General features: G+C 39.9%; 1 protein-coding gene and 1 long non-coding RNA gene across 3 annotated transcripts in view; one reads left to right on the forward strand and one right to left on the reverse strand.

Annotated features, from left to right (window-relative positions):
- LOC107596912 (guanine nucleotide-binding protein G(o) subunit alpha-like) overlaps positions 1-7,362 on the reverse strand; it is a 32,903-nt gene extending 25,541 nt beyond the window's left edge. Inside the window, exons 1-2 of one of the 2 annotated variants that reach the window (XM_016287765.1) lie at positions 6,640-7,357; positions 6,459-6,501 (exon numbers count right to left, since the gene is read on the reverse strand). In XM_016287765.1, the coding sequence (XP_016143251.1) occupies positions 6,459-6,501; positions 6,640-6,757 (161 nt within the window). In that variant the 5' untranslated portion in view covers positions 6,758-7,357. Of the gene's footprint in view, positions 1-6,458; positions 6,502-6,639 lie in introns of both variants that reach the window. The other variant, XM_016287763.1, reaches the window with a different exon arrangement.
- LOC107596913 (uncharacterized) lies at positions 1,528-23,966 on the forward strand. The gene is made up of 3 exons (XR_001610418.1): positions 1,528-1,539; positions 7,577-7,579; positions 23,842-23,966. It is a non-coding gene; the product is annotated as an uncharacterized lncRNA (long non-coding RNA).
- Positions 23,967-24,170: the final 204 nt, after the last annotated feature.

The following is a 24,170-nucleotide window of genomic DNA, read 5'->3' on the forward strand; positions in this document are numbered from 1 at the left end:
AATAATTTTGCCGTAAAATTACATTTTACTGTACACTAACTTTTAGGTCAGTTTTTTGAAAGTCTCTTATGCTCACCAAGGCTGCATTTATTTGATCAAAATACAGCAAATATAAATTTATACTATACAACAGAATTAGGGCTGTGTGATATGGACAAAAAAACCCAGTAATACAATCTTTCATAGACATTCACGTTTAAACTCAATAAATATAACTTTGTTTAACTACTGATTTCTTCATATCTCCACTTTTAGATTAAGTCTACATTGCTTACAGTTTCTGTCAGGTTATGGGCAACACTTGATTAGTTTCAGAGTGGTCTGCAAGAATTTTGGCTTGTATTTTCACTTCAAATTAACTTTGATGTCTGATGTCTGCGACATCAACACAGTTCCTTTATTACATGATTTGTGAATGCAAACATGCTCCAAATTCACTTAATTTCACAAATTCACAAAAAATTATTTTGCCGTAACATTTTACTGTACACTAACTTTTAGGTCAGTTTTTTGAAAGTCTCTTATGCTCACCAAGGCTGCATTTATTTGATCAAAATACAGCAAATATAAATTTATACTATACAACAGAATTAGGGCTGTGTGATATGGACAAAAAAACCCAGTAATACAATCTTTCATAGACATTCACGTTTAAACTCAATAAATATAACTTTGTTTAACTACCACCACGAGTGCCATTTATTATTTCCTTGTTTATCTAAAAGTGCACTTTTCCTTGTTTTAAATCAAGCCAAAAAGCCATGTGTTGACTGTGAAACAGTAGACTTTAATTTATATGCATTTATGGTGTAATTACTAAATTTCTGTGTCAATCCATGTTCATTTTTACTGCGAATAATGTGCTGTCACTTTAATTCAGTTCATTACGTATGCCAGCCCAGTCTGTTCTGTTCTCGTGCTCCATTTAGGCGCGCTGCATTCAGATTGGTTCGGATAGCATACTGCGGGAGGTCGGGGGCACGTAAAATTGTGCTGTAAAGCGATTTAGAAATCACGCATGCTCAAATCGCGATTTTGAACTTGGCATTACGTTCATTACGTATGCCCGCCCAGTCTGTTCTGTTCTCGTGCTCCATTTAGGCGCGCTGCATTCAGATTGGTTCGGATAGCATACTGCGGGAGGTCGGGGGCACGTAAAATTGTGCTGTAAAGCGATTTAGAAATCACGCATGCTCAAATCGCGATTTTATGATGATTTCGATTAATCGCACAGCCCTAAACAGAATATACAATTTAAATAATTGTTTTATATTTTTAATTATTTTAATGGCTGTTAAATTTTTAGCAGCCATTACTCCAGTCTTCAATGTCACATGATGCTTCAGAAATCATTCTGATATGCTGATTTGGTGCTCAAGAAACATTTCTTATTTTCAATGTTCAAAACGGTTGTGCTGCTTAATATTTTGGTGGAAATCGTGTTTCATTTTCCTCAGGATTCTTGGACTAATAGAAAAATCAAAAGAGCAGCATTTATTTGTAAAATAATTGATTTGTAACATTGTAAATGTCTTCACGGTCAATTTTGATCAAATTTAATGTGTCGTAGCTTAAAAAAAGTATTAGTAAATACAATTTTCTGACTCCAACTTTTAAATAATAGTGCACAAAATATTAGCATTAATGATCAACTAGTCAGCAACACCTAGTCTAAACAACAGCCTTATAAACATGAATCGGATCCATGACCTGATGACATATGGTTTTAATATGCCACAAATGGCATGTAAAAGTTGTTCAATGCTAGGGTTGGGTACCGAAACCCGGTACCAATATGGCACCGGTACCCATGTAACCGGTATGTACTAGAACCGAATCCGATCTTTGTAGTAACGAGAGTGTCCATGTTGTTTTCACATTCCGACTTAAAAGCACAACTCGGGAAATGAGAGCATCCGAGGAGCGCGTGAATGCAGTAATTACACTTGCTCTGATGGCAGCAGGTAGCCTTCTGTTAACTAAGCTAAACATGCTTAAATTAAAATGCCTAAAGCTAAACCTCCCTTGTATTCACATTTCTAAACCTGTTGTCCAATAAAAGAGAACATTATAACCTTTTTACTCCACAACACCAGTCAAATGCTTCCTTTTGTGATCTGATGAGGCTTCTTGTCACAGAATGAGGCAGAAAATATGTTCCATATGCTACTTTAAACAGAATACATTGATTAGCAATAGATTATAAATTAGGATGACCATACATCCTCTTTTACCAGGACATGTCCTCTTTTTGGACCTACAAAAACGTGTCCGGCCGGGATTTCTTAATTGCCCAAAATGTCCGGGATTCGGCTGTTTTATAATCCCACTACCGCTGAATCTCTGACCATTGCCGCCTGCTCCCGCAACATGTGTTTCGCTCCCGCGATTTTCGTGTCCACTCCTTTAAACATTCTAATATTGTGTATAATTTTGGCGCATCAGGGAGCCGCTCTCAGGATGTTATTTGAATACACATCTCTTTCATCTTCATTTGACCTTCTAACTCTAGCACTCTATTCTAATGCTACTTCTAATTTTATCTGCTTGTTTTTTTTTTTATTAAAAAACTTGACCCTCTAACATTTGCACTCTCTATTCTATTCTAATGGCTAATCCATCATTTTTGGGGGGATTTTTATTTATTTATATTTATATATATATATATATATATATATTTATTTATATATACATATATATATACATATACATATACACATATACATAAGTATCGGTTCAGGCACCGGAACCGTTTTACAAGTATCGATTTGGCACCGGTAACGGAACAAAAAAAAACGATACCCAACCCTATTCAGTGCGCAAATCATGCCTTATAACTTTTTGTATACATTTTTTCTGTTTTCTGAAGGCTGCTTTTGATCATCCATGAATGACACGCGTGGGTGAGGAAGTGGCATGCAGGATGATGACACACATGGCTCTGTCTCCAGAGTCTATGAAACCGTTCTCATCACCATATACTCACATTTTTTCTCCCTTTCTCTCCCCCCAACACACAAAATACACCTTCAATTGCTTATATTTCATTCCCATAGGACTAGGTGCCAGGAAGATGAGCGCAGGAACAGAGAGAAAGAGAGAGAGCTGTGTATGCGTGATGTGATCATCTATTGAGAGCAGCCTGTGTACACTTAAACACTTCCCTCTCACACTGAACTAATGAAGCAGATGGAAGCACTGTTGCCTGCCTAGAGAACTACACCATAATAACCCAGGTTTACCAACATCTCCCCTCCTCACGCTGCGCCCTCTCTCTCTCTCTCTCTCACCATCTTTCACACATCACCCAGTTCCCTGGTTTACTCTGACATGTTAAGTGTACACCTGGTTTCATCTGCCCTTTTCAAGCAATACAGAATACTGTTTAACTAAAGGCTAGAAATCATCTAACACACAGTGGAGGTATTTGAAGTGTCCGATTAGCTTGTTGCGATATGAATGTTGGTGTTCTGTTATGTTATTCTCACTATATCAAAAAGGTCTGGCAAAAACCACAGATCTAGATTCATTATAGCGCTGCCATTATCACATATATGCATAACATTTCATGGAGAAAGTCACGACAAAGGCTTATATGCTTATATTAAATGCTGTCTCTGGGGAAGCTGGAAGACATAATAAACAGATTTTAAAACTCCTTTTTACTGAACGCATTAAATCTACATTAAATGCAATGCATTATACTGAAGCTGCAATATCCTAAAAAGCATTTTAAGTAAGTGATGGTGGTGAAACATTTAACAGTCTAATTAAGCTCAACAAAAGTCCTGAAAAAGCAACTCATTCATGGCGTATTACAGTAAGAAGCCCAGAGTTACATACTCCACTCCTTTAGGACCCAAACAGTTTAACCAGCTCCATCATGAGACACTCTTATTACCCAATTAAGCACATCAGAGCAACAATGAATCCTTAGAGAGGAAAGAGTCATCACTCTTTGGATGACTTAGAAATATGCCTGAGGCATTAGCTACAATGGCTTAAAAGCAGTGGTAAATACTGTCATTCATTTGTTAAGCTGACCAAGCAATTTGAAACTGAAAAAAAAATTATATAATTTTGGTTTCTCCTTATCCTCAACCTGAACTCATTCTGTAAGCATTGTCAGAAATTATTAACTTTTTATATTTAGAGGCAATATACACCCTTGAGTCGATTTTCTCCCTTTCTGTTTAATGAGCATAAAATAAAAAATGAGGTTTAAGCTGTTAATTGCTCAAATTATCAATGAGAATGTCAATGTTACCTGGTACACATCAAATTTAAAATTTGCTGTAGCCTAGCTATATGTATGTCCAAGATATCACAACCATGCTACAGAATACTGAAATATAAAATGTTAAATATGAGGAATAGGTACATTTTCTGTTGACACATTTTAAATATCTTAGCAATTTATTTGCGTTTTTGCCCCGATTAATTTCTGGCTCTGCTAGTCAGCTGCTTTTGCTAATTTTGCTATTGTCTCAAGCTAAGCATTGTATTTAGGACATAAAACATTCATACGCAAATGTAATACAAAAGAATCAACGTACGAAGGTGTTTGGTAAAATAAAATAGACCGCACCTCTCTCTGAACACGTGTGGGCAGCGCAAACAACGTACAAATCCATTCCCTGTTTTCCCTCTCGCCGCAGGTTCAACACTCTTAAGGACGGAGAAAACCGAAAATGGCCGAAGAAAGCCGATCACAGAAAAATACTCTGCTGGGCGCTGTCCACCACTGAAACCGCCTGAAATCTTCCGATGCACTATTTCAAAATATATGCGTGCTAATTACATGCGTTTTCCCATTATAATGGCTTAGGATCGCAATATAATAACATAGCCAGACCAGATAAAATGACATTTTCTGAGGGCTACAGATTTCGATTCGACAAAGGCAGCTTGTGCACACACTTGAGAATGGAGGCGTTTCTCTTCATCGAATGATTTGCATTGAGCAATAACCTGCGCTTGGTACAGCTCGACAAATAAATATCATATAGCCTACATAATTAGCCCATACGTATTGTATAACACACACCATGTCCAGAGATGGTGACCGTATAAAATCAAGTCAAAGCGAGTCAAAGGAGGAAATAACCGGAGGAGCTGCATTTATAAGTCAATCAACTAAGAATATGACATCCAAACCGCAAGGTAGATGAACAGATCGTTTTCAGTGAGGCGTAAAGAGAACGTCAGTGCATAAAAATGGCCATGAGAAAGTGGAGCTGGTTGGGTGTCAAACCTTCTTCCTTCACCATGAGCATCAACCCAACAAACGCATGAAGGCCTGTTCATGTTGCACCAACGCCATGCACACAGCCGACAGCAGCATTATCTCCAGGTACCATTTGCCATATAAGCTCTGCCTTCACCATTCTCAGTCAACAGAAGGCTCTTAAAACAGTATTAACTGCATATAGTAGAGAGCGAGTGATAGTGGGTTTTTATCATTTTTACCAATTAATAAATGACTTTTACAAGTGAAAAATAAAATATGCAGAATCATTTTAATGGATTTATTTGTGATATTTGGTGCAATAAAAATAAAACAACGTGCATTGTGTTTAGATTGATTATATTATTATTCATCATGTAACTATATTTATGTGAATCTAAATGGGAGACATTTTATTTTGGAGCCAGTGTTTAAAACGCCTTTTTCCCATTGAAAATGAATGGTTGCTATGTAACAGCTTGAAAACAGTACATTAAAAATGAGTACCATTAAGGGGACGCCATTTATCAATGGACCCAAATACTGAAGAACCGATAACCAGTCGAGCAGAAAAGTGTGGATATAGGTAAAAAAGAAAAAGAAATATATATATATATATATGGGTCAAGTCAGTTATCGGTCTATACTTCATATAATTCAGGTGAAATTACATAATCTATAAAAGGACGCTAAAATCTAAGGAACAGCCATTTCATTCTCTGCCAGAAGGGCACAGTAGCATACAGCTATATCTCTTTACGCGTATATATATATATATGATTGATTTCTGACGTCTGTCATAGAAGCAAACGCACAGGAAGACATCAGAGACATCCGTAAATGCCCACAGGATGAGGTGAAATCGGGGTGGAGTGTGTTAATGTTACTCAGCCGGGTGTGAAGTAGGCTACACTGTCAGTGGACGCCAGTGGAGCATTAGACTAAAAGAAACACGGTCCCCCAGCTGACTTTCAGCACGATTTTCGTGAACAGCACATCGACGGCGCCTCGTCTGCCCGAACCCACAATACACATACTGCGGATCTGCCACACCGTATCATCACGCCACGGACAGCTACAGTGTATGTAACACGCTAGTGGAGAGAGAGCTCCTTGAAAATATGGCGGACCTAAGAATTCGCCATCGAGGGTGTGTGTGTGTGTGTGTCTCACAAAGCGCACACTGACTGACTGCCTGACTGATGGATGTCATTTAAAACATGCCACTTACTTCATCTGTTTCACGATGGTACTTTTCCCAGATTCCCCAGCCCCTGTGAAGAAGACACAGACACAAAGGAGTAAGATCGCCTGTCAAAATGAAGAGATCCCATATAGGCTATGTGCATTCATCGGCTGAGATGTGTAGGATACAGCTGACGTTAGATTTGACGGGCTCCACTCCGCATTACCTAGCAGGAGCAATTTCACATCTTTAGCAGCAGTGACTCCGTCTTCTTTGAGGTTTTTCTCGATGGCTTTGCTCCTGTCCAGAGCCGCTCTTTCCTCTGCGCTCAGTGTACATCCCATGGCTAGATGAATCTCGGCTCTTTTTTTATCTCCAAAATGGTCCGGGTGAGAAATATCCTCGGTGTTTCTTCCTTATCCCTCTCTAAGGCTGTCCCTATCCCTCTCTCTCTCTCTCACACACACACACACACACACTCTCTCTCTCTCTCGCTCTCTCTCTCTCTCCCTGTCGTCGGCTAGCTAGAGCATTAAATCCAGCAAAAGACAACGTTGGGCTAGAACATAAGTCTCTGGCGCGCGCTCTCGGACTGTGTAGCGGGGTCGTGGTGCTCGGTGCTCGGTCCTCGGGCTGGGAGGTCTCTACTGGGCGGCGGCTGCGAGCGCTGGCATCGTTAGCGTGTGCACAATGGAGGGTTAGTGTGGAGAGAGAGCGCTGCTGCTGGGCTCGACGCTCTCAAAGACAATCTCGCTGACGTCAGGAGCGGAGCGGGAGAGAGAGAGCGCGCGCACCAGCGAGCTTTCGAATCGCGCACCGTTACCTACAGCTAGATTTATGCCGTTATCTGCGGGCGGAATAAATGCGCTTCTCTCGGTATTTCGCGCAGCGCAAACGCTGTTAAACTATTTGTGTGTGAGCGGGGATGTATGGGATCAGTACTGTGTGTGTGTAAGGCGGATGATTTAAAGCCGATGAGCGGGCCACAGGAAGAATCACAGAAAGGTGTGGCCATTAGCCTAGTGTTGACAACCTGTAATAGCAACGCCAGCTGACTAAAAATCTGACGAGGGAATTCTAACTATTTATATTGACACGAAATTATAGACAAACTATTTTCATTTAAAATTTCAAAATGATCTTAATCTATTTTAAAGAACAAGATTGTTTAACAACGCATTGTGCATAATGCCTTACAGAGGAGTCGAATATATTTAGCCTACTCGTTACTCATCATTACTTCTCAAAAGTAGTATTATTAGGCTACTTTACTTATTTACTTATTCTACTAGTTAACTTTAACCATTTTTTCCCCATTACACTCCACAAAAATGGAAATTGCACCATTTCTCCCCTTCTCCCCCTGACATTTACATATTTTCCTTTGTATTTCTTTAGACAGAATCATTATTTCTATTCATTTTTTGTCTGTCCAGGGAGTTCAAAATGTAGAAACATATTTAAAATGTTAACATTTCAAAAGAGTATAGGCCTACTTCAAAGTATTTTATTGGCAAGGTTGTTTAACATATAATATTGCCAAAGCAAGTGTGGCCCCCTTACATACTAACACATGCAAAATGATTAAATGCTAAATCTAAAGGTAATTTTAGGCATAGAATCTGCCAAGGTTCGCCTTGTGCAATGTATATTGTAATTTAGCACCCCTTTCAAAGCTAGCTAACTTACTTTCACAACTTGTTGGGGCCCCCTTGAAAAATTCCCTTGTGGTTTGTGCAACATGCAATGCTTTTCTTTTGGTTGCGTTTTGAGTCTTTGCAGTGTGTTTCTGTATTTGGTTGCATTGTGAGTATTTGCAGCACGTGTTGTGAAACTGATGAAGATGTTTTCTAAATTTGCTGATGTTTTTTCTTTTTGCATGTTTTTAAGTTGCAGTGCACTGAGCTCTCTAGGCCACCGTACATTTAAATAGTTAATAGTATTAACTATCATGTTTTAAAGTCACCATGAATTCAAAATTTATTTTTCATATTTGTATTATATATTATGTATTCGTAGTATTATTATTATTATTATTATTATATTAATTCTTGTGCCCAAGACAATCTCTAATCAAAAACATTAACTTATCTTCCCCCTCAAAACAAAATGTCGTCTCTTATAAGGCATGCACTGGTGTGAGTGTGGGACAATAATTCCTTCCCTCAAGCAACCTGTCACTCATATGAGATTGCAGCAATTAGCAAACTACAATGACCAAATCAATTCCCGATGGACAAAATCAAGTCCCACCTTACATTTATTTTCTCATTTAAGAAGCCATTTTCTAAGATATATATATGCATCACAAAGACGAACACAATTTCCATTTCATGCCGACTTTAATGGTGTACCAGCTAATCACTGAGGAAAGCAAGCAAGGCCTAACTTTAGTTTCTTACAACCATCATTGAAAAAAAATATATATTACGCTGTTTCTTGAACATGTTGCAATACTTTCAAATTGAAATGTCCAGTGAGTAGTAATCATTGGTTGTTACATATGCACTTTTAAAAATAAAGGTGCTTAAAAGGTTCTTTACAGCGATGCCATAGAAGAACCATTTTTGGTTCCACAAAAACATTCAGTCAAAGGTTCTTTAAAGAACCATCTCTTTCTTACCTTTTTATAATCTGAAGAACCTTCTTTCACCACAAAGAACCTTTTGTTGAAACAGAAACATTTCTTCAGATGTTAAAGGTTCTTTATGGAACCATTTAGACAAAAAGGTTCTTCTCTGGCATCATGAAGCACCTTTATTTTTAAGAGTGTAGGGGCAATTTGGAATATCTGGTGATTTACTATAAAAGGTCAATGCTCTGTTGTGTTTGAAAATAATGTAGCCTACCACGTCACTAAACGCTATAGCCCAAACCTAACAGATAGTGTATAACATGCAGGTTTGCTGATGCAACCGTGTTATTTTAGCTTGTTTCTACAAGTCTTTCAGCTCTTTTATCATGACTAGTGTTTTATGGGACTTGTACCCGAGCACTCTGTGTCACAAGTGCTAGGCTGCACCAGGTGAGCAACCGAGAAGTTTACTATGTCAGAAAAGTTTTACGTATGGAACTGGTTGTGTGATGCAAACATCATATGCATTTATTAACAAATCATGCACTATGGTATTGGAATAATGACATTTTGTGCAAATAACCGTTCAAAAATAAACCTTTATTAGTCTATAATCTGCCCCTATAATCATAATTTATGTAAAAAGGAATTAAAATTGTTGTTTTACTACCTCTAGTGTTCATTTCAGCTAGAAACTGCAGTAAATTGTATCATAATTATGTTTTTGGAGCAAAAATTTAGAGGTAGAGACATGGTTTTTCTCACTGAACCTATGTTGGTTCCCTTTCATGGGAACTTCGAACTGCGTCCTCTAGGGGTCGCTATGGGGAACGCCTCGTCGTGACTCGTATCTGAAGCATACATTGAAAAAACACCAACTCGTTGGCCGGCGACAGCCATGACGTCACTACCGGTGCGACTACAGTATAAATCGGTGCCGGGAGCTACAAATCGTTCACTTCTTCGTCTGAAGCTTGCGTCCGCAGCATGGCAAGAAACCTAGAGGACGCAGTGTCTCGTTCCCTACTCAGGGAACCATGGTTACATAAGTAACCCGAGACGTTCCCTTTCATGGGAACTTCGAACTGCGTCCTCTAGGGGTCGCTAGGGGGAACGGTATACCCACGCCACCATGCTGAGGGGAATGCAAGCCAGAACCATGGCGAGCACTAAATACCAACTCTACCATATTGCTATGGGAGTTGCCCCTGGGACGTTTAGACGGCTGTCAGTGACGTTATTCCCGTCCGTTATTAATACCGTTCTAGGGGTTCTCGTGGCACCCTGAAAAGGCAGCCTATAGATAAAAATAGCGTATCCCCAGACGCTATATCTACGGCTATAATGCTGGAGTGGCTAGCAGTAAATCTGTAGCTGGGGGAGAACATCCAGCTCTCAATGGAGAGGGAGCTCAACCTACAGCATGTTCCCATGGTGGAACAGCTAGCAGTTATTCAGCTGAGGGAGCAACACACTCAGTTCTCAAACCGAGACGGGGCTCGACCTGCAGCATGTTCCAAACTGGAACAGCTAGCAATAGTTTACTTAGCTGTGGGGGCAACACACCTAGTTCTCAGTCGAGAAGGGGGCTCGGCCTACAGCATGTTCCAATGCAGGAACGCTAGCAGTAGTTTACCTTGGCTGAGAGAGCACAAACCAAGCTCTCAACGAGCGGGGGGGGCTCGACCTGCAGCATGATTGAAAAATCAGAGGGGTAAGCACACTGCAGTCTAGCCAAACTCTCATTCCAGGTAACCCTTTGATAAAAGGGGAGCATTGTCTCAATACTACCACGAGGACAGCCCATGGAGCGAGGAATCTAACTCCTCAGAGAGGATTAACGCTCGAAAGAAACATCATACTCACAATAACCCTCAATGGTGAGGGGGGGTGATGCCTCAAGGGGATATCCTGGTGATCGGGAAAAACCCCTCAGGGCGACCCGGATACGGTAGACCAGTCAGGGTAGCATGAAAGCGTAAACCCCAGCCCGGACGTCCAGGAAATTTTCTGCAGTGACACCGGGGGCCTGATAATCACAAAACTCCCGCAGAAGCCTGTGTTATAGCCGCATGATCCAGGAAGTATGAAACAGAAACCTTACTTACCTTCTGGACATATCTCGACGAGTGAAATAAACACTGCAAGTCGAGCACCCGGTTTCTGAACCCAGCACGGGAAACACTGCAAAGAAACTAGCAGAAGGGTACACACAACCACCAATTCCATAGCACATACATATATTTATATACATATATTTAGACATGGATCGTACTCACCCACCACGGCTCCCGCGTTGGAGCTCTGTCCGGAAAAGCCTCTAGACCGGACCTTCAGTAAGGTGGTTACTATGATAACCATAGAACCAACCAAAACATCATAGGTCCAGAAGGAGACTGTTATGCAGGAAGCTTCCACCTGACCTCGGTCAGGTGGCGATATGGTGGTTACAGGGGAATTAGGAAGGGGAAGAAAGGGGTAGATGTTACACCCCCTGAGGAAAAGAGTGGATACCTAAGTATTACTCTGATCCGGACGAAAGCGATGACGCCTTGTCTGGATCACATCCCTCAGGTCCTGCCTACCTCCCTTCGACCCACGATACTTCCTACCCCTACCCGCAGGCGGAGGAGGAGCGCGAGTCGCGACACTAGCCTTCTGTGCTCGTCTCTGATCCTCAAATCGAGACGGACCAGGACCCCTGGGTTGTTCGGGCTCAGACCTGGACCTTCGCGGAATGAAGGTTTTGAAGGCCGCTGAGCGCGCCTTCGCCTCCCTGAACTTTTCGACGACCGCCTCAACGGATGTACCAAAAAGTTCAGAGGGCGAAACCGGGGCATCGAGAAGAAAACCCCTTTCTTTCTTCCCGATGTCTGCCAGGTTTACCCACAGCTGCCTCTCCGTTACTACCATCGCTGCCATAGATCTGCCCATGGCAGAGGCAGCCTGCTTAGTAGCACGAAGAGCAAGATCCGTGGTGCGGCGTAACTCAGCCATCTCATCAGAAGAAAGGCCCTCGCCTTTATCCAGGTCTTTCAGCAGATCAGCCTGGTATGCTTGAAGCACCGCCATCGTGTGCAGTGAAGCAACAGCCTAACCTGCTGCTGCGTATGCCTTGCCATTCATTTTAGATGTAGCTTGAAGAGGCATGGATGGCAAGGAGGGAGTTTTGAGAGATGATGTCTCTCCCATAGAGAGATAGCTAGCTAGCGTCTCTTCTACAGGGGGCATTCTCTCATAGCCGTTTTCGCGCACCGCCTCGATATTCGCATAACTGGTATGCTGAAACCGATGGATGCGTGAGGAAAACGGCTTCTTCCATTCCTTCTCGATCTCAGTATGGAGATCAGGAAGGAAAGGAAGACTCACCTGAGCTGGAGGGTTATGGCCAGAAAGATAACGTTCGTCGAGACGACCTCGCGACGCCACTTCCTTAGTCCGCATCCATGGCAAGTCAAGTCTTGCCGTGGCGCGACCCATAACCTCTAAGAGCTCATCATACGCAGGGCAGGAGGATTGAGAAGGCTCAGCCTCAGCTTCTCCGCTCTCATCATCCATTTCCTGCTCTCCCTGGGCTGGACCCAGCAGAGCACTGGCCCCTGGATCAGATGATGTAAAAGAGAGAACATCACCCCCCGGCGCTGTCCATCACTGAAACCGCCTGAAATCCTCCGATGCACTATTTCAAAACATACCTGTGCTAATTACATGCGTTTTTCCCTCACAATGTATTACAAACGCATATAATATACGCACACAATATAACAGCATAGCCAGACCAAATATAAAATGACATTTTCTGAGGGCTAATGATTTCGTTTCGACAAAGGCAGCTCGTGCACACTTGAGAATGGAGGCGCTTCTTCATCGAATGGTTTGCATTGAGCAATAAACTACGCTTGATACAGCTCGACATATAAAAATCTCACTTACAATCTAACGCCTATTATCAATAACCATATACATAATTAGCCTATTCTATACGTATTCTATAACACACAGACCACACACCAGAGATAGTGACCATATAAATAGATTATTGCAAAGCAAGTCAAAGAGGGAAATAACCAGAGGAGTTGCATTTAATAAGACATTCAACTGAGGATAGGACATCCAAACCGCAAGGTAGATGAACAGATCGTTTTCAGTGAGGCGTAAAGAGAACGTCAGTGCATAAAAATGGCCTTGAGGAAGTTGAGCTGGTTGGGTGTCAAACCTTCTTCCTTCACCATGAGTATCAACCCAACACAGACTGCAAACGCATGAAGGCCTGTTCATGTTGCACCAACCCCATGCGCACACACTGCCGACAGCATTATCTCCAGGCACCATTTGCCATATAAGCTCTGCCTTCACCATTCACAGTCAACAGAAGGCTCTTAACACCGTATTAACTGCATAGTAGGGAGCGAGCGATAGTGTTTTTTTTATAATTTTTACCATTTAATAAATGACTTTTAAAAGTGAAAAATAGAATATGCAGAATAATTGTAATGGTTTTATTTGTGATTTTTGATAGAATAAAAATAAAACAATGTGCATTGTGATTATATTTATTATATTATTATTAATCATGTAACAATATTTATGCACATTTACATGGTAAACAATTTATTTTGAAGCCAGTACCTTCCATTGAAAATGAATGGTTGCTATGAAACAGCTTGAAAACGGTACATTAAAAATGAGTACCATGAAGGGGACACCATTTATCAATGGACCCAATCATGAAGAACCGATAACCAGTCGAGTAGAAAAGTGTGGATATCGGTAAAAAAAAAAAAGGAAAGAAAGAAAGAAAAATATATATGGGTCAAGCCAGTCATCGGTCTATACTGCATATATTTCAGGCAAATTACATATTAATCTCTAAAAGGATGCTGCATTGTTCTAAAATCTAAGGAACAGCCATTTAATTATTTGCCAGAAGGGCGCAATAGCCTATAGCTATATATATATATATATATTTAAGCGTATGTAGCCTATTTGATTCGTTTCTGGCGTTTGTCATAATGCAAATGCACAGGAAGACATCAGAGATATCCGTAAATGCCCACAGGACGAAGCGAAATCGGGGTGGAGTGTGGTAATGTTACTCAGACGGATGTGAAGTCAGTGGACGCCAATGGAACATTAGACTAAGAAACACGGTTCCCCAGTTGACTTTCAGCACCATTTTCGTGAACAGCACATCGACGGCGCCTCGTCTTCCCGAACCCACCAATATACATCGGCTACTGCGGATCTGCTACATCATATCATCATGTCACGGCTACAATGTATGTAACACGCTAGTGGAGAGAGAGCTCCTTGAAAATATGGCGGACCTAAGAATTCGCCATCGAGGGTGTGTGTGTGTGTGTGTCTCACAAAGCGCACACTGACTGACTGCCTGACTGATGGATGTCATTTAAAACATGCCACTTACTTCATCTGTTTCACGATGGTACTTTTCCCAGATTCCCCAGCCCCTGTGAAGAAGACACAGACACAAAGGAGTAAGATCGCCTGTCAAAATGAAGAGATCCCATATAGGCTATGTGCATTCATCGGCTGAGATGTGTAGGATACAGCTGACGTTAGATTTGACGGGCTCCACTCCGCATTACCTAGCAGGAGCAATTTCACATCTTTAGCAGCAGTGACTCCGTCTTCTTTGAGGTTTTTCTCGATGGCTTTGCTCCTGTCCAGAGCCGCTCTTTCCTCTGCGCTCAGTGTACATCCCATGGCTAGATGAATCTCGGCTCTTTTTTTATCTCCAAAATGGTCCGGGTGAGAAATATCCTCGGTGTTTCTTCCTTATCCCTCTCTAAGGCTGTCCCTATCCCTCTCTCTCTCTCTCACACACACACACACACACACTCTCTCTCTCTCTCGCTCTCTCTCTCTCTCCCTGTCGTCGGCTAGCTAGAGCATTAAATCCAGCAAAAGACAACGTTGGGCTAGAACATAAGTCTCTGGCGCGCGCTCTCGGACTGTGTAGCGGGGTCGTGGTGCTCGGTGCTCGGTCCTCGGGCTGGGAGGTCTCTACTGGGCGGCGGCTGCGAGCGCTGGCATCGTTAGCGTGTGCACAATGGAGGGTTAGTGTGGAGAGAGAGCGCTGCTGCTGGGCTCGACGCTCTCAAAGACAATCTCGCTGACGTCAGGAGCGGAGCGGGAGAGAGAGAGCGCGCGCGCACCAGCGAGCTTTCGAATCGCGCACCGTTACCTACAGCTAGATTTATGCCGTTATCTGCGGGCGGAATAAATGCGCTTCTCTCGGTATTTCGCGCAGCGCAAACGCTGTTAAACTATTTGTGTGTGAGCGGGGATGTATGGGATCAGTACTGTGTGTGTGTAAGGCGGATGATTTAAAGCCGATGAGCGGGCCACAGGAAGAATCACAGAAAGGTGTGGCCATTAGCCTAGTGTTGACAACCTGTAATAGCAACGCCAGCTGACTAAAAATCTGACGAGGGAATTCTAACTATTTATATTGACACGAAATTATAGACAAACTATTTTCATTTAAAATTTCAAAAGGATCTTAATCTATTTTAAAGAACAAGATTGTTTAACAACGCATTGTGCATAATGCCTTACAGAGGAGTCGAATATATTTAGCCTACTCGTTACTCATCATTACTTCTCAAAAGTAGTATTATTAGGCTACTTTACTTATTAGGCTACACTACTAGTTAACTTTAACCATTTTTTCCCCATTACACTCCACAAAAATGGAAATTGCACCATTTCTCCCCCAAAAAATCTGACATTTACATATTTTCCTTTGTATTTCTTTAGACAGAATCATTATTTCTATTCATTTTTTGTCTGTCCAGGGAGTTCAAAATGTAGAAACATATTTAAAATGTTAACATTTCAAAAGAGTATAGGCCTACTTCAAAGTATTTTATTGGCAAGGTTGTTTAACATATAATATTGCCAAAGCAAGTGTGGCCCCCTTACATACTAACACATGCAAAATGATTAAATGCTAAATCTAAAGGTAATTTTAGGCATAGAATCTGCCAAGGTTCGCCTTGTGCAATGTATATTGTAATTTAGCACCCCTTTCAAAGCTAGCTAACTTACTTTCACAACTTGTTGGGGCCCCCTTGAAAAATTCCCTTGTGGTTTGTGCAACATGCAATGCTTTTCTTTTGGTTGCGTTTTGAGTCTTTGCAGTGTGTTTCTGTATTTGGTTGCATTGTGAGTATTTGCAGCACGTGTTGTGAAACTGATGAAGATGTTTTCTAAATTTGCTGATGTTTTTTCTTTTTGCATGTTTTTAAGTTGCAGTGCACTGAGCTCTCTAGGCCACCGTACATTTAAATAGTTAATAGTATTAACTATCATGTTTTAAAGTCACCATGAATTCAAAATTTATTTTTCATATTTGTATTATATATTATGTATTCGTAGTATTATTATTATTATTATTATTATATTAATTCTTGTGCCCAAGACAATCTCTAATCAAAAACATTAACTTATCTTCCCCCTCAAAACAAAATGTCGTCTCTTATAAGGCATGCACTGGTGTGAGTGTGGGACAATAATTCCTTCCCTCAAGCAACCTGTCACTCATATGAGATTGCAGCAATTAGCAAACTACAATGACCAAATCAATTCCCGATGGACAAAATCAAGTCCCACCTTACATTTATTTTCTCATTTAAGAAGCCATTTTCTAAGATATATATATGCATCACAAAGACGAACACAATTTCCATTTCATGCCGACTTTAATGGTGTACCAGCTAATCACTGAGGAAAGCAAGCAAGGCCTAACTTTAGTTTCTTACAACCATCATTGAAAAAAAATATATATTACGCTGTTTCTTGAACATGTTGCAATACTTTCAAATTGAAATGTCCAGTGAGTAGTAATCATTGGTTGTTACATATGCACTTTTAAAAATAAAGGTGCTTAAAAGGTTCTTTACAGCGATGCCATAGAAGAACCATTTTTGGTTCCACAAAAACATTCAGTCAAAGGTTCTTTAAAGAACCATCTCTTTCTTACCTTTTTATAATCTGAAGAACCTTCTTTCACCACAAAGAACCTTTTGTTGAAACAGAAACATTTCTTCAGATGTTAAAGGTTCTTTATGGAACCATTTAGACAAAAAGGTTCTTCTCTGGCATCATGAAGCACCTTTATTTTTAAGAGTGTAGGGGCAATTTGGAATATCTGGTGATTTACTATAAAAGGTCAATGCTCTGTTGTGTTTGAAAATAATGTAGCCTACCACGTCACTAAACGCTATAGCCCAAACCTAACAGATAGTGTATAACATGCAGGTTTGCTGATGCAACCGTGTTATTTTAGCTTGTTTCTACAAGTCTTTCAGCTCTTTTATCATGACTAGTGTTTTATGGGACTTGTACCCGAGCACTCTGTGTCACAAGTGCTAGGCTGCACCAGGTGAGCAACCGAGAAGTTTACTATGTCAGAAAAGTTTTACGTATGGAACTGGTTGTGTGATGCAAACATCATATGCATTTATTAACAAATCATGCACTATGGTATTGGAATAATGACATTTTGTGCAAATAACCGTTCAAAAATAAACCTTTATTAGTCTATAATCTGCCCCTATAATCATAATTTATGTAAAAAGGAATTAAAATTGTTGTTTTACTACCTCTAGTGTTCATTTCAGCTAGAAACTGCAGTAAATTGTATCATAATTATGTTTTTGGAGCAAAAATTTAGAGGTAGAGACATGGTTTTTCTCACTGAACCTATGTTGGTTCCCTTTCATGGGAACTTCGAACTGCGTCCTCTAGGGGTCGCTATGGGGAACGCCTCGTCGTGACTCGTATCTGAAGCATACATTGAAAAAACACCAACTCTTTTGTTGGTTAACCTACATTTGTCAGAAACATTTAAAAACCATGTTGAACCCTATATACTGTACCTATTAACCTACCTATATAGCTTAGGGCTCTGTTTACACCTAATATTAAGAAACATTTTGCTGCATCAGATCCCATGGAGAACACTAAAATCAGGTGTCAACTGAGTCTAAACATTTTTGACGTTTGCTCACTTTCAACCACATTTGGAGGAAGTTGAAATTTATGTGTTCACAGGTTCAACGTTCGTCTTCGAATAGCTTGAAAGGATTGCCTACTCACCTAGCACAACTATTTTGGGACATGTTGTGAGAAAGCACATCAAAACAGGGGACTTAAACTTTACTAGGTGGAATACAAAAAAGAAAGAAAGATAATATAAAATAAAGAAACAGTGGATCTCTGAGATTGGGCAGCCAGCCAAACCAGTTGTGTGACAGCCTTTGTATCCTCCTGCTGGAATAACAATTAAACAATTAAATAAACATTCATTAAAGGGGTCATGATGTTGCTGAAAATGACATTATTTGGTGTAATGAAATGGGTTTGTGCGGTTTAAGGTTAAAAAAACACATTATTTTCCACATACTGTACATTATTGTTTCTCCTTTATGCCCCGCCTTTCTGAAACGCGTCGATTTTTACAAAACTCATCGGTCTGAAAAGCAAGGTGTGCTCTGATTGTCCGGAGGCCTAGAGTGAGTGGAGGCGGGCGGGCTTGCAGCAACCACATGTGGCGACCCCGGACTGGACTCTGAGCTTTGTCCACGGTGAAAGCCGATCCGGCGATCCACAGCTCCAGGCATGACGAAGCGGATATCGTCCTCTTTTGGAAGGCCAAACAAAGTAGTTGTTAGACACACAGCACCTTCACAACATGGCGGCGGCAGCAACAACAATACTACAGCAAGAATAAAAGTTACGCCTTCTTTCTTTGCATGAACATTTGGGTGGCGTTATGCAAATCTTCCCACATCGTGACGTAGACATGTGGGGGCGTGTTAGAACGAGCCATTTTAGGTTGACTCTTAACTTTTATAAAGAATATCTCTTTGGATTTGAGACTTTAGTCTTTGCAACTTTACAGATCTTCTTTATGCACCAAGAGCTTGTAACACTCCAAAGAGAAAGGAAAAATTTAAATCGCATCATATGACCCCTTTAAAAGCATTAATGAATATTTACACATGAACCCTTGGCTATGGTGAAACAGTGGCTGGTTTCTGAGGGCGGCAAGCTCAAATATGCTGATGCATGACTGGAACACCTGCATTTGATCTTTTTCTGACAGTTTTGGAAAATGTGAAATGAGGTTTGAAAGACTCTCAAAGTACTTCTCTCTTGCATTCTGAAATTCATAGCAATAAAGGAGAAAGTGAGCACATACTCTTTGTTCTTTTAGAAACCACTTTTGTCTTTGCCTTTTTCTTTTGCTTGAGTGTGATCACTGAGCCTGTATTTGGTGAGGATCTCTCTCTCTCTCTCTCTCTCTCTCTCTCATACATTATGACTATATTTCAGTTCACTTCAATATGTACTTTAATTTTCCCAATGGTCCGAATATTGTTTTGCTCTGTTTTGGTTTTCGTTCATGTCACTAAATTGCTTTAGTAGCAAAGAATGCAATTTATACAAATATGCCAATGAATTCACTGAAATGGATTCGATTTGAAAGATCTGATACAAATTCAAGTGGCTCAGTTTTCTCCTGTTCCAAAAGTACTAGCCTACACTTAAACTGACATCACATAAACCCATATGGTATAGAAATGGTCCATATAATCTTATGAGAATGGAATTGAGTATGGAAGTCTTGGTCCAATTTTATTGCCTGTATATTTATATTTAACTGCCTCTGTCAACACTCCCCAGGCCCCTGTTATGAATATGAACTATAAAATAAAAAATAAATCAGATTTCTGTGCTACTATTACTAATGGCAACCATTCGAATGCTTTGCAGTAATATCCTATTGTTGATAATTAGGCCAGTGAAGCTTTGTTGATTTGATTTGACTTGATTTGAGGAGGAAGGAGAGAGAGAGACCTAGAGAATGAGACAGAGAAGAGGTGAGAGAGAGACACTGGTAGGAGTGATTGAATCTGTGAATCTGGCAGTGGATATCCACCCACGCACCATTACAAAGCAGTTCGCCCAGGCTTGTTTTCAGCCTTCATAAGAATGCATATTATTACCACTGACATGCTCAGTTTCACTACACATGCATGTCATGTGAATCATGAAGCTTTTCCTTTGCATATCTGTTTAAAATAGAGATCTAGACGGGGTGAAAATGTAAACGGTTTACAACAACAGATTTCCATTACTTTTTTCCCTTACTTTTTTACTTTCCCCAAAAAAAAAAAAGTGGCATCTGATGTCAAGCACTAGAATATGGAAAAAGTGCCTTATTTGCCAGTGCAAAAATTCTTAAATCAAGAAACATTTACTTAAGAAACAAAATAGCATTAGATAAAAAGTCTTGTTGTCTGATAAACTGTTCAAAATTAAGTGAACTTGTGATTAAAACAAGAATAAATATCTGCTAATGGGCTTGGAAAAGTCAATGTAATTTAAAGGGAACATATTTGCTTATCCCATTGACAGAAACGTATTCTTTATTTGAGCACAAGCTGACTTGTAATGTCATGACTTTATAAATTTAAGACTTTCTGGTCAGATTTAAGACATTTTTAAGGCCATAATTTGTGGAAGGAAGAATTAAGACTTTTTAAGACCCACAGAAACCCTGCAGCAAATGTTCAATAGCATGTATTCACACAACACCTCTACTTTTGAATAAAAAGCTTCTTCAGGTGCTTTTGACACTTCATGAATCACTCTACCCTGAGAAAATAAGTTACATATGTTTTGTTTTATAACAGCCAATTACTTTTTTACATTAACATGAAAAATACAATATACAATATTTTTGTGTGGCTATTTAAAGCAAACACGTGTTCACTATACTGTCATTCCTTTCCTGTCAGCATTTGAATTATCTTACAATGGAGATCAACCACAAAATAACACCAGTATTTTGGGGTGTTATATCACTGACATCACAGAAGTATAATTGGTGTCGCCCAAAAGAGAAGGTGGTGTGATCAAAGCAAAGGGTCAAGGGTAACGCAATCAGTTGTTTATGAAGAGCAGATGTATAGGCATTCAACTCCTTACAATCCCATTATTTCATTACCATTCATTCAAAAATGATGACAAGGAACATAATAAGTGTTCTGTTTTAGATTGATATGTAATACAGTTCTCAAATAACATAGACACAGTGGTGTCACTGAGTTCAAATCCACCTTCAAAAACACTGAGGGGAAGAAATGGCACAGTGAAAATCACAGGAAGCTCAGTGGACCTTACACAATCAATGTATCTGATGCAAGAATATCAGGGAGTCATGCAAGCATCATCATGCATGAACAGGGAAGAGTCTGCAGCAGTAATTATGAGAGTAGTTAAAGCACAATGACAGTCTGAAGATGATTATGTGATCATACATTAATGCTAATTCTAATTCTAACTAAAAGCCATTATGAATAGAACCTCTTTTTGTTATTGTTGTTCGTGTTCATTCTTGTTGGAAAAAAATGTAAGGAGTAGCACTAATAAACTCTTTTGTTCATGCAAAGAGACTACGTCTAGCAAAGAAAGAATAAACTGTGAAAATGGAAAGAGCATAAGCAATAGAAATTGCACAGTGTAAAACAGAATTGGGATTGAAATGCCTTCAAAGTTAGAAAAAGGCTCTCATTCTATCTTCGATGTATCTTGATGTCTGTCTCTGTCTTCTCAGTTGTGATGCATGCAATTAGTTGTAATGGGGTTTGCTTGAGGTTTTTTGTTATGCCATAATGACTGTCAGGATGTGGCCTATATGAGAGAAGAGCAGAAGCTCTCAGGCTACAAACTAACACAAGATTCTCACTGGTATGAAAGTCAGAACTGAGTTTATGAAGTTTGCATTTATTAGGCAGTTTACTTGGTCTGTTGTTTCCGAACATAACAGCGGAAATCCAGTAATCATATAAACATACAAGTTGTGCAGTGTAGTGACAGAGAGAGAAGAAAGTGCAGTGAATATTAAGACAAAATGTTTTTCATGCACTGATTTTGTATGAATTGCATGTAAACTCAACATAAATTGCTAAATGTGCTGCTGTATTTGACTATATACTGTCTCGAGAATTTGTACAGGTAAATAGTCTAGGGGTAGGTGCAAAACGAAGTCAGCAGAAGTGTTTTAGTGACCAAAGTGCAATGAATGAACATTTAGCCAAAACGGCTTCTTCAGAGTAGTCCTCAAAAACTCTTTCTGCTGAGCAAATAATGTATTGAAGTGTTATGTCTCCCTTGCACTGGCTGACCCCTATCAGAAGGTGATGAACTTGATGATTGCCTTCTGGAACTGGACCTTCAAATCCTGTGTCAAATTGAATTTTCTCAGTTGTAGCCCAAAGTAAATCCTCTGTTGAGACTTTTCAACAACAGTCAGGGTTTGCCTTCCATTTAAGGCCCTGTAAGATTATGGTTGTGTTGATTTTGGACACAGTCAAGCGACTGACAGGAGTGAAGGCTTTGGAGTTCCACAATCATCTCTACACTTCAAAGCATCAGCTCTACAGTAGTTTGGTGAGGCTGAACCAAGACAACTTACTGTTCAGCTTCCTATTTCTATGCAAATATGTGCCCATCTTTTGGATACAGTGTGTTATCTTACACATCACTTGTGAATGTACAGTAGCTCTAAAATGTAGTTGGAAACTTACAAGTGGCCATACTAAACAAATTATCTGCAAACAAATGATCCTATAACGTCACTTTTTAGAGCTAGTTTGCATGACGAAATAAAGGATGCTTGGATGAATGAAGTCAGTTCCCCTCAAGTTCCCCTAATGTATGACAAAAACCTAAAAATAATCTGTTTGTTAAATGTTTTGCACAGAAGTGTACACATTGTTTTATGGCTACGTGTTGAATTTGTGATGGTCAACCTATGTTAGCCATTCTAGATCTTTCACAAAACTTGATAAAACCGAATTAAGGCCTGTTCATAACAATGACAATAACTATAGTGGCAACTAAAGTTCTAATAATGATTCTAAATCTATAAGAACAAGAAAGTCACAGCACAGAGGAACAAAATGGTTGGAATTACTTTCAGTACGATTTTTTTTTCAGCAGGTGAACAATAAAAACACTGAAAATCTGAATCCCCATGACTTTTAATAGACTGAGCATTTTAAGCGGCAGACGGCATAATTGCAACGCATGCTTATAATAAACAGAATGCTATCGTGCATTGGTATGGATGCTAATATTTAGGCTATTGTTATCATACTTTGCCTTTAGACACGCCCCCTCTTTCTACAGACATATTTGTAGGCTACCTATCAAGCTTAAGCAAGGCAAACTCTGCATTTATTTTCAAGTGCTTTGAAGCTTTCATCTCCCTCCAGTGACCAAATGCTTCACCGATGTCCAATCTTGCTTTGTCTCTTTATTTTTCTTTGTCTTGTTATTCCTTTTAGGAAACTCCAAACTCCAGAAAAATGCGCAATTTAATCTATCAGCCTTTACATATATGGAGTGTCTGCTGTAAACAAAGAAAATGATTGACAAGCAGAAAGTGCAACAAAACAAACAAAAACGAACGGCCTTTAGACACGCCCCCTCTTTCTACAGACATATTTGTAGGCTACCTATCAAGCTTAAGCAAGGCAAACTCTGCATTTGTTTTCAAGTGCTTTCATCTCCCTCCAGTGACCAAATGCTTCACCGATGTCCAATCTTGCTTTGTCTCTTTATTTTTCTTTGTCTTGTTATTCCTTTTAGGAAACTCCAAACTCCAGAAAAATGCGCAATTTAATCTATCAGCCTTTACATATATGGAGTGTCTGCTGTAAACAAAGAAAATGATTGACAAGCAGAAAGTGCAACAAAACAAACAAAAACGAACAGTGTCCCACTGATTTTTTTATTTTAGTGTCTGTAGAGACTGGCCCCTTGTCCAAATACCCACGCTTGCAGTCTTGGCCATTTGAGAGCGCGTGTGCGCGACATGAAGTAAGTGTGCAAGTCTGTCCCAGGTCTTAAAAACACCAGAGCGCAGTGCCCTTAAAGCACACTAAACCCACACTATCTCGAATACTGCTCCGGAGCACTATTCGAGGCTTAGTGTATCCCATCATGCATCATGTTCTGGAAATAAATTGTGAGACTTTTTGCCGAGATCTCGTGAGAGGTCACGGAAACCTTTCCAATGCAAGTTAAATATTAATATAATAATGAGATATTACATATAATTTGGTAGAAAAACACTGTTT

This window comes from Sinocyclocheilus grahami, unplaced genomic scaffold (assembly GCF_001515645.1).
Source record: "Sinocyclocheilus grahami isolate Dianchi unplaced genomic scaffold, SAMN03320097.WGS_v1.1 scaffold225.1, whole genome shotgun sequence".
NCBI lineage: Eukaryota > Metazoa > Chordata > Actinopteri > Cypriniformes > Cyprinidae > Sinocyclocheilus > Sinocyclocheilus grahami.